The sequence below is a fragment of the Dermochelys coriacea genome, chromosome 5, assembly GCF_009764565.3.
Source record: "Dermochelys coriacea isolate rDerCor1 chromosome 5, rDerCor1.pri.v4, whole genome shotgun sequence".
NCBI lineage: Eukaryota > Metazoa > Chordata > Testudines > Dermochelyidae > Dermochelys > Dermochelys coriacea.
Genome location: NC_050072.1, coordinates 40,329,063 through 40,341,143, shown reverse-complemented (window position 1 = coordinate 40,341,143; position 12,081 = coordinate 40,329,063). Strand labels below are relative to the sequence as shown.

Sequence of the window (12,081 nt, the reverse complement as noted above, 5' to 3'; positions counted from 1 at the left end):
TATAAAAACTGAAAAATTATCTTACAGAAATCTACATAAAATGTGTTACCTTCATGCCTGCTTCTTTCTAAGATTCAGAAAGTTACACTATTCATTAAAAAAAAGTCTTAGCCTTCCTACTATTCTGAAAACTTAGCACTTGGGGTTCAAGAACTGAAAAAGCTTTGATTAAAGTAGTACTCTACTACTATTGCATTTTTAAAAAGAAACATTTGAAAACGAACACAACACACTTGCATAGTCACATAGATCAGCAGAGTAATTCCCATATACAGAAGTTAGAAATGCTAGACACAAAAAAAGGCTTCTTGGAATCAATCAAATAATTTAAGATTTAATTCAAGATTTAATGCAGGCAAAATCTCAAAAAAGAAATACTTTAAAAAACAGGATATTATGTATTATTTGTTCTCTTAGAAAGAAACAGTACCTTTCTGATTAATTTAAATGGATGAAAAGTGGAGAAAAAAATCCTCATATATCCTTTTAGATAAGCTTAGGCCCATCATAAAGCTATGAAATCAAGTTGCTTGAATCATTTACTTTCTGGTGGTACTTATTATGTCATTAGCAGATTGCTAGTATCTCCTTAGAGACTAAACAATACATACAGGACTGCCAGCAAGATTATGCTATTGGTCTTTCTAAATCTTTTACTCTCCTGTGACAAAGTCATTAATATTAAAATCTTAATCTTACAGGATTACAACTTCACATTTTAACAAAAAGTTCTAACAACTTGCTGCCATATTGCTTGTATGTTACAAAACTAAAATGTCTGTAGAGGTTTTTAAAAAACATTCTTCAAACCTCAAGCTCTCAAATATGCCACTCACACCCCATCGAAGATAAGAAAAGGGTAATTTGTCACGTTTTTGTCCACATGTTTTTCTGAGGCAACAGTTATCACTGAGATTGCATTTGTAAGTATTTACGGCCAGGCCAGCAAATGCAAAACTTAAAAAATAAATGTACGTGAAACAAAAGAATCAGACAAAATGATAAGGTGAGTTACCACAACAACACAACCATGCACCCTAAATGACTATGGAACTTGACGACTAATCATGCAGTTTTGTACACAAGATGACAACACTTAGTTTCAAGCTAGTCATATTTTATATAAACAATAAAAATCACAATAACTTGACATAGATCTTCTCGACACAGGCTTTCTGCAATGTGTAGAACTCAGCTCTGAACTACCAGTACAAACCTGAGCTCTTTTTTCTCTAAGTTCCTGCTGCTGTAGCCTTCTTTTCTCACGTTTCTCTTGCAATTTTTCAACCTCTTTCACACAATTAGATTTTCTACGTGCTTTAAAGAAAAAGATGCAAATTTTGAAACATTCAGATTGTCACATGGATTGAATATTTACACTACAGGTTTTCAATTATGTTATCAATAATTATAATTTATTTAAATCTTTACACTGATTAGCTCCTCAAACAGCTCAATACTAGCAAAGTATAACTACTGCAACTTTATTTCTGAAATTTACTAGCCTCTGAATTAAAAAACTAGTCATGGGAACTGGACAAGAAAAACCCAAATAAAAATATAACAGACAATGGCCCTTAAAAACATATCAACTGATTTATGTGATCGCTTGGTTTGAACTAAAAAATACTGGACAATTTAAAATATTTTTAATGTGTTTTAAATGAACAGTCAAGGTTTAAAAAATTGAAGGAAAAATGTAAAACCTAATTACCAACAGGACAATGACAGAACTCAACCTTTTGTTTCCCACAGTAATCTAAAAATGCTTCTTACGGAGATCTACAGACACAACTGTGTGTTTAAACCATTCAACAATTATGGATTACACTGATGTCCAAAAGAGTGTACACGTAATGCCTAGAATTAATGAATCCTTGATACGTGGTTTACATACAAGGGGGTCCAAATTCCTTTTTTGCAGCTTGAACTGGAGATATATCTGAAACACTACCATTCTGTTGTGTAGAGGAAGACTGTTCAGGAAGTTGAGTAGGTCGTGCACGTGCAGAACCAACCGCTGCAAAAGAAAAACATAAAATGGTCTAAAACTAATCTTGACATGAAAATTTAACACATTTTTCATTTAATAGAATGACCTTTTCACATTTCCCATATTACTGTCAAATTCTGAAATATTTTATGATTAAAAACACAACAACAACAAAAAGGTCTTTTAGTGACATCTAAGTAAACAAGTAGTTTACCAGAAAAAAAAAAAAAAGGTGTGTTTTTAGTTAAGACACACTATATAGTGAATTACTAATCCTACTGTTATAATTAAGGCTACGATTTAGTCACAGGTATTTTTAGTAAAAGTCATGGACATGTCACAGGCAATAAACAAAAATTCATGGCCCGTGACCTGTCCATGACTTTTATTAAAAATACCACTGACTAAATCTTAAGGTGGTTGGTGCTGGGGGGAGAAGGAGGAGGGCATCTGGAGGGGCCGCTGCTGGTGGGGAGCCAGCTGCTTGGGCAGCCCTGGGGTCAGCTGCAGTGGTCACTGCAGAAGTCACAGAAAGTCACAGAATCCATGACTTTCGCAACCTCCATGACAAACACAGAGCTCTAGTTATAATCAACATAAACTAGCAACTCAGGCCTCAATCCCACAAATATTTAAGCAAGCATTTAACTTAAGGTAAGTAGAACTATTCACATGAGTGAAATTAACCACATATTTGTGTTTGTAGTACTGGGGCCTAAAATTCTGAGTTATTTATTTGCACTGTGATTACAGCTAAAGACCTGAAACAAGACAAGGGTCCCATTGTTCTATGTGCGCTAACACATAATAATACATAGTCCCTGCCTCAGAGAGCTTGAAATACTTGGGGGTTGGAAGGTGTGTGGGGCAGAAAAGAAAGAAGGAACAAGATACAATATACAAAGCAGAGCACTCTGAATGCTTATAGACATATCTCATTTTTATTTTGGCAACTAAGGGCAGGTGACATAAAAAGGGTAGGTGTCGAGGATACAATAAAAATATGTGCATTTTTTAAATATCCATTTGGCCTGATTTTCAGAGGTGCTGAGCAATCCCATCTTCCCACTTAAGTCAATGGGAGTGGCAGGTGTTTAATGTTTTACATATATTTATGGCATGATTTTTTTTCCAGAGATGTTAAACTGTATCCATAACAGATGCTTAAAACTATCCCTTTTCAGTTGGCCAAGTTCCTGTAAGCATCACAAAAATAGTGGGTTATGAGAAGGGATTTGAAGGAGGAGAGGGTAATGGTTTGAGTAGCAGTTTGGAGAGGACAGTCCATGCATGAAAGGCAACATGAAATCAGAGCATGAAGACAACTGTGGGAGCAGCAAACACATGGATGGACAAACAAACACTCCCCTGGTATAGTTGAGGGGAAAATATGATAAGACATCAGAGTTCCAATTCATCAACAAATGGGATCTAAATTACAGTATCAATCAACTTATTGAACAAAATAGTATACTGACACAAAGGCTTAACTGAATGACCAAAAAAGGAAAAATTCTTAGGGTGAAAAGGTGGAGGATAAGAAGTACGGCTCCCATCACAGTGAATGAGAGTTGCACAGTTCTCCTACACCAAGCTGAAGTTACTACTGTACAAAGACACATAGACAACACTGACAATATCAACATTTGCAAAACTAGATTTATAAATTGTTTCATGATATTAATTCACTTTTTATTTTTAAAGGAAGGATGCAATTAAGTGTTTTAAATTTAGGTCAGTCAAATTAATTTAAAACAAGAATTCTTTCCCTCCCCTGCCAATACACACGAAATTTTCTTGTCCCCTTTTCAATCCAATGGATGTCTCTGCCTAGGGAGGGAAAAGGGACAGAGTGGTCCCAATTGCCCATCAGAAGATTCTGGAAGTTTATGATGCAGGTGCCTTGAACCCACAAATAGGAATATGCAGAGATCAAAGATTTTTAAGTTAAATCATTTAACAAAATTGTTCTAATGTATTGTCAGTAAAAATTAAATAATTTTAACACAATAGAGAGAACAAAAACACCCTTAGCTAGATAATACATGTTTATTTTGGTATTTTTTAGGGACTTTATGCATCACATATTTATTTATCTAATAAATATATATGTTTTTAAAAACACGCTTTTGTCATATTTCATGATTTCATGCTGTGTTAACCCCTTTGTGCTGGATAGAGGTGCTGGTAGATGCCCTAAGCTAGCGAGCCTGCACCTATTCCTCTCCAGGTTGAGCATTTCCCCCCCTTTGTTTACGTCAGTCCGGAAACTCCTGGCACAAAACCCAACACCACACAGAGGTATTTCAACTATTTATATAAAAGAATGCAAGACAAGGGAATGGGTGCAGAACAATGGGATGGAATATGGCTGGGAAACTTAAGGAAATTCAACAACAGCACAATCCCTTCCCCCACCTCCAGAGGTGCCCAAAACCTTCACTAACCACCCCGCCCCCGGAGGCCTCTAATCCCACTAGTGGTGCCCACAGAGCTGAGATGTGATAGCCTGGTAAGGTATCGGTTCTGTGTCTGCTCAGTCTGGGCCTCCAGCCTGGTGAGGTACAATGTTCCCTGGGGGCCTTCACCTTCTCCCAGGACACACACAAGCCTAAGCGGTCGCCACCATCCCTAGCCCACCACAGTACCGCGCCCAAGGCTCTCACACATTTGCTCTGCATGTGGCACAGTCCTCTTTGCTTTCACAGAGGCTGCCCACAGTACTACAGCCAAGATTGCCCCTCACCTTCCTGGCTCCTTCCAGCCATCCCGGAATCCTCCGGCTTCTTGCCCCTCTAAGCCACTGAGCCTCCAGGACTTGGCTGCTCGCACTTGGGCGCCTTCTGCTGGCTTTTTACAATACATTCCTTTGTGCTTTTGATTGTTGATCAATCCAGAATTTAAATACAGTAGTCACTAAAGTAGTGATACTCAAATCTCAGTGATTCAGGAGCCAAATCAGCAATCAATATTAAATCAAAAGACCCACAGTAATGTGAATTCATTGTTTCATTTAATTTTATGTATATAAATTGTAACTGATAAAATAATAATACTTGGTCTTTTTTTTTTTAACATGATTATACATACATACATACATACATATACATTATATATATGTATGTATAATCAACTACAATTGGTTAATAACATAGTAAAAGCATCCTGATTGGTTAATAATTAAATCACACAATATTTTAATATCGTGCTGCAAAGAGCTGCAGGAGACGCATTAAAGAGCCACTTTGTAGCTCCTGAGCCTCAGTCTGTGTATCACTGCTCTAAGAGCATGTCTACACAGGGACAAAGGCAAGTTCAGCTAAATTAACTGAAGACATGAATCTGAAGTGCATTAAACTCCTGTGTGGATGCTCATAATTCAAAGGTAAAGTGACTTTAGTTCACTTTAGCTTAATTCACTCTTAACTTTCCTGAGTGTCCTGTAGACATGCTTTTAGAGACTATTTAAATACTGAATTGAGGAACAAACAAAAGTAGTATCAAAAGCACAAAGGAATGTCCAAAATGGTGAAATATGACAAGAGGCTGTTTTAAAGAATATATTTATTAGATACATAAATATGTAAATACAGAGATGAATAAAATATAGACATGCACTAAATCTCTTATACTGAACTTAGGCCATGTCTACACTCTAGGGACTATAGCACCAAAGCTATGGTACCATAGCTATGCCAACATAACCCCACAACGTAGATGCAACCTACAGCGACAGATGTTGTTCCTGCTGCGTAGGAACACCACCTCCCCAAGTGGCGGTAACTAGGTCAATAGACGTTTTAAGTGTAAATCTGGCCTTATATATAAAACTGATTACATATTAACTTTTTAAAAATACATTATCTTAATAGTTCCAGTAATTACTCCCCCGTCCATTAAATTTAACATGGCCATGTAATAAACCAGAGAGAACGTATGATACTAGAGAACTTTAAATAAGTGTCAGTTTAACATTTGCACTTTCTTGGTTTGTGGAATGGAAAGATACAACTGATCATTTACCTCTGTTGTCTCTGGCAGGAGTTTCATTCTTAACAGGAGCCACAGTCCGTCGATTCTATAAAGAGAGAAATCTCTATAATCTGTCCACTTTATCACCTCTTTTGTAAGCTGTAGCCCAATCTCTGCTTACTTTCAGTGAACAGAAGTAATCACAGATATCAGCATGAGCAGCATGGGGAGATGGTGCTGCACGGTCCCTCCCAGCAGCACGTATGATGAAGAGGATACAGGATGCGAGCTAAATGTATCATTTAATAACCTCCAAAACCTTCTCTAAGACAAAAGGTCCAAATATCATTTTCCTCAAGTTATACAAACATTTCACAATAAAGGACACAAGCTATATTTAACAAGTTTAAAGTTGGTTGCAAGCTAAGAAATTCACTCTGTCCCCTTTGTAAGATCATTAAGATTAATCGCTGATTTCTTCTTTTTCCAGTTCTGCCCCTCAGAAATCTCTTAAGTTTTTTCATAATGAATACGGATTTCTAAAATATTCCTGAATTAGCTTATAATGCACAGAAATGAAAATTAAACTTAAAATTCTTAAATACTGCAGGTAAAATACTAATATGAATGGGACAATAGTAATTTTAATTGAACAGATCACCAACCTTCACAATTTTGTTTACTTTGGCTGAAGGAGTGGGAGGTGGTGGAGTCTCTGGGCTGGGTTCAATATCTTCATCAGGTGCAAGATCTGGGTTAAGTGAGAATATACTCTCCAAGTCAATCTGTTAACAAGAAAAAAAAAAAAAAAGACGTGCACACGTGTGAGTCTGCTCAAGCAAATTCACCTGTATCTCTCTTTTTAATTTTACACACAGACCAGCAGACCCCTTTAGTGATTTTAGTCCATCATTTGTTTAGCTTTGTAAATCGAGATACTTCGTGTATCCTCAGCTAAAGAAAATTTTGAACAATTTTGGTCCTCAGGTTGCCTGAAAATTATACAAATAAAAGAAAGCATCAATAGTTTGATCTTATTATATTGCAAAAAGGAGTTTTTCTATTCCCAGCTCTGACACGGGCCTGCTAGATGACATTATGCAAGTCACTTCCCTCACTGTGTCTGTTTCCCCTATCTGTTAAATGGGGATAATGAGACTGACTGCCAGTGTAAAGAACATTGAGATCTATAATGAAAAGTGCTACATAAGAACTCAGTATTATTATTCTAGAAATGTATATTCAGGAAATAAACTACAGCACCACAGAAACTGATGTCATTTGTTCTGTGATGCACATTAAACAATATCTGGAGCCACGGAATCACAATTTAATTTAAAAAACAACAAACATTTTCCAGTAGTTTTACTGTATGAATTAATTAAAGTTCATGGTAAAATATACAGTTTTTAAAAAAAGCATTCCAATAGTCTTTATTCTAGAAAAGTTTAAAAAAATAGAGAAGTTCTAAAATATTTAGTGTACCTCTTTGCCTTTAGTGTCTCCATTTTCAATCCATTCAACAGTAACACTTTCATTATCTTCATTGAGAGATGTTACCATAGCTTGATGTATTCGACCTAGAAGGGAGACATTAGCACTCATTTATTAGCAGTTATGGAATTTTCCCTGAAGTTATTTTAGTCCCAGTCTGCACTCCAGAGGTTTTGGTTCTGATCTTGCAACTTCCCTCACAAAAAGATATGCAAGATAAGGAAGTAGTTCCAATTTCCCCCAAACTTTTCCAAACAAAATGAATGTAGACGGTTTATTTTATTTCTATCATGGTAGTGCCTAGAGGCCTCATTGAACTAGGCACTATGCAGATTTTTATATAAAAATAGACAATCCCTGCCTCCAAAAGCTCACAGTGTAAACAGACAACACACAGACCAAGGCTGAGCCCACAAAACTAGCTCGTGACAAGACATTAGTATGCACAGAATCACAGGAGTTAAAAAAATTAAAATCTGACTGCTAATTATGCAGGAGAGAACAGGAGATGCGCAATCTGGCAAACTTTCTTGGCTTAGAGGGGTTTCATTAGCAGTTCCTGTTTTGTGATCCTTCCACATTTCCTGTGTGTACTGTATATAGTCAAGATAAACATGTTTCTGACAGCTTTTTTGCCGTCTTCTACTGAGTTCCTGAAATAGGCTCAGAGCCCCCTGAACAGCTTTTCTGATGCCCTCAGTTGAAAGGGAATGGATAAGCTAGTCATTCAACTAAAATGGAGAGGATTTCATCATTAGCACCACCATCAGATCAGAAATATCGAAGTGCAAGCAACATGAATTGGTCATTGTTGAAGAAGCAGAGGTTTTGTGGATATGACTTTGCAAACATCATGTAAATCTTCATGAAGTATATTGAGACAGGAAACATTTTATATGGAGACAAGGACTGAAGAATTTTCATCATGAATATTTAGTGTACTACAAATTGGTCAGCTGAGCTTGTTAGGCCACACACTCAGCTTGATGGCGTTTGTCTGTCTGTAATCGGATAACTTTGAATGTTGCATCAGATGAATTCCAAAATTTCAGGGATTGTTTAGACATCAATGGCCAGAACCCTATTGATTTTGAGGGAACTGCAAGAGGAAAAATGAGGGACACATGGAGGCCCTGCCATCTGTTTAGTACAGCCACAACTTCAAGCACCTCTGCAATTGCCTGCAGATCAAACTGGGTAATGGTACCCATAATGCCTTCCAGCATGACAATATCCCATCTCCATGCAATCTCCCAATATAGTTAAACGTGTTCAAACCCTGAATAACTTTTCTCCCGGAGAAACAACAATGGTGGGGGTGGAAGAGAAGTGGGGGTTGTGCACACGGTGCCCCTGGCAGGGGGGAGAATGGGGAGCACACAGAAATCCTAGCAGGGGGGAGATTGAGGGACCGTGGTTATGGGTGTGAAGGTAGGGAGAATAGGGAGCATGTGGCAGGGGGAAAAGAGAATAGGGAGCACACAGAGAACCTACCACAGGGAGAGAATGTGGGAGAGAAGAATGGCAGGCACACAATCTCTTGTGAAGGATACTGGGGGATCCTACTCTGGGAGCAGATACACTAAGCCCCTACCATGGGTGGGAGGGGGGGAAGGGTGAAATAGAGGACTGACATAGTGCCACTGACAAGGGGGGAAAAACAGGAGGGAAGAAGGGACGCAGAGATGGGTTTGCACAGAGCCACTAGTACGAGGGGGAGATTGCGGACCCTGGTATGGGAGGAGGGAGAACAGGCAGTACACAGAAGCACTGGAAGAAGAAATTGTAGGGAGTCCCTGAAATAGAAGAAGAATGGAGGAATGCAGAAAGCCCCTGGTGGGTGCAATGGCTAGAGAGCTGCTTCTTCCAGACACCGCCCCCCACTCCCGCACACCCCCCCTCTATTTTTGAGAGAAGTCATAGATCCATAGATACTAAGATCAGAAGGGACCATTATGATCATCTAGTCCGACCTCCTGCATAATGCAGGCCACAGAATCTCACCCACCCACTCCTGCAATAAACCTCTCACCTATGTCTGAGCTATTGAAGTCCTCAAACATGGTTTAAAGACTTCAAGAGCAGAGAATCCTCCAGCAAGTAACCCATGCCCCATGCTACAGAGGAAGGCGAAAAACCTCCAAGGCCTCTTCCAATCTGCCCTGGAGGAAAATTACTTCCCCGACCCCAAATATGGCGATCAGCTAAACCCTGAGCATATGGGCAAGATTCACCAGCCAGATACCCAGGAAAGAATTCTCTGTAGTAACTCAGATCCCACCCCATCTAACATCCCATCATAGGCCATTAGGCCTATTTACCATGAATAGTTAAAGATCAATTAATTACCAAAATCCCATCATACCATCTCCTCCATAAACGTATCGAGTTTAATCTTAAAGCCAGATAGGTCTTTTGCCCCCACTGCTTCCCTTGGAAGGCTATTCCAAAACTTCACTCCTCTGATGGTTAGAAACCTTCATCTAATTTCAAGTCTAAACTTCCCAATGACCAGTTTATATCCATTTGTTCTTGTGTCCACATTGGTGCTGAGCTTAAATAATTCCTCTCCCTCTCTGGCATTTATCCCTCTGATATATTTATAGAGAGCAATCATATCTCCTTCTTTTAGTTAGGCTAAACAAGCCAAGCTCCTTGAGTCTCCTTTCATAAGACAGGTTTTCCATTCCTCGGATCATCCTAGTAGCCCTTCTCTGTACCTGTTCCAGTTTGAATTCATCCTTCTTAAACATGGGAGATCAGAACTGCACACAGTATTCCAGGTGAGGTCTCACCAGTGCCTTGTATAACAGTACTAAAACCTCCTTATCTCTATTGGAAATACCTCACCTGATGCATCCCAAGACCGCATTAGCTTTTTTCACGGCCATATCACATTGGCGGCTCATCCTATGATCAACTAATACTCCGAGGTCCTTCTCCTCCTCTGTTACGTCTAACTGTTGCGTCCCCAGCTTATAACTGTTATTTATCCCTAAAGGCATAACTTTACACTTTTCACTATTAAATTTCATCCTATTACTATTACTCCAGTTTACAAGGTCATCCAAATCTTCCTGTCTGATATCCCGGTTTCTCTCTAAATTGGCAATACCTCCCAGCTTTGTATCATCCACCAACTTTATTAGCACACTACCACTTTTTGTGCCAAGGTCAGTAATAAAAAGATTAAAGAAAACTGGTCCCAAAACTGATCCCTGAGGAACTCCACTGGTAACCTCCCTCCAGCCTGACAGTTCACCTTTCAGTAGGACCCGCTGTAGTCTCCCTGTTAACCAATTCCTTATCCACCTTTCAATTTTCATACTGATCCCCATCTTTTCCAATTTAACTAATAATTCCCCATGTGGCACGGTATCAAATGCCTTAATGAAATCTAGGGAAATTAGATCCTTTGTCTAAAAAATCTGTTACTTTCTCAAAGAAGGAGATCGGGTTAGTTTGGCACGATCTACCTTTTGTAAAACCACGTTATATTTTGTCCCATTTACCATTGACCTCAACGTCCTTAACTACTTTCTCCTTCAAATTTTTTTCCAAGACCTTGCATACTACAGATGTCAAACTAACAGGCCTGTAATTACCCTGATCACGTTTTTTTCCCTTTCTTAAAAATAGGAACTATGTTAGCAATTCTCCAATCATAGAATCATAGAATCATAGAATATCAGGGTTGGAAGGGACCCCAGAAGGTCATCTAGTCCAACCCCCTGCTCAAAGCAGGACCAAGTCCCAGTTAAATCATCCTAGCCAGGGCTTTGTCAAGCCTGACCTTAAAAACCTCTAAGGAAGGAGATTCTACCACCTCCCTAGGTAACGCATTCCAGTGTTTCACCACCCTCTTAGTGAAAAAGTTTTTCCTAATATCCAATCTAAACCTCCCCCATTGCAACTTGAGACCATTACTCCTCGTTCTGTCATCTGCTACCATTGAGAACAGTCTAGAGCCATCCTCTTTGAAACCCCCTTTCAGGTAGTTGAAAGCAGCTATCAAATCCCCCCTCATTCTTCTCTTCTGCAGACTAAACAATCCCAGCTCCCTCAGCCTCTCCTCATAAGTCATGTGCTCTAGACCCCCAATCATTTTTGTTGCCCTTCGCTGTACTCTTTCCAATTTATCCACATCTTTCTTGTAGTGTGGGGCCCAAAACTGGACACAGTACTCCAGATGAGGCCTCACCAGTGTCGAATAGAGGGGAACGATCACGTCCCTCGATCTGCTCGCTATGCCCCTACTTATACATCCCAAAATGCCATTGGCCTTCTTGGCAACAAGGGCACACTGCTGACTCATATCCAGCTTCTCGTCCACTGTCACCCCTAGGTCCTTTTCCGCAGAACTGCTGCCGAGCCATTCGGTCCCTAGTCTGTAGCGGTGCATTGGATTCTTCCATCCTAAGTGCAGGACCCTGCACTTATCCTTATTGAACCTCATTAGATTTCTTTTGGCCCAATCCTCCAATTTGTCTAGGTCCTTCTGTATCCTATCCCTCCCCTCCAGCGTATCTACCACTCCTCCCAGTTTAGTATCATCCGCAAATTTGCTGAGAGTGCAATCCACACCATCCTCCAGATCATTTATGAAGATGTTGAACAAAACG

General features: G+C 39.2%; 1 protein-coding gene across 6 annotated transcripts in view; it reads right to left on the bottom strand.

Annotated features, from left to right (window-relative positions):
* The window catches only part of KIF2A (kinesin family member 2A), a 103,482-nt gene that overhangs the window by 60,572 nt on the left and 30,829 nt on the right, over positions 1-12,081 (bottom strand). For 3 of the 6 annotated variants that reach the window (XM_038402347.2, XM_038402348.2, XM_038402351.2), the window contains exons 2-6: positions 7,451-7,545; positions 6,631-6,750; positions 6,017-6,071; positions 1,898-2,020; positions 1,217-1,317 (exon numbers count right to left, since the gene is read on the bottom strand). In XM_038402347.2, the coding sequence (XP_038258275.1) occupies positions 1,217-1,317; positions 1,898-2,020; positions 6,017-6,071; positions 6,631-6,750; positions 7,451-7,545 (494 nt within the window). The remainder of the gene's footprint in view (positions 1-1,216; positions 1,318-1,897; positions 2,021-6,016; positions 6,072-6,630; positions 6,751-7,450; positions 7,546-12,081) is intronic. The other 3 variants (XM_038402349.2, XM_043515254.1, XM_038402352.2) reach the window with 1 other exon arrangement.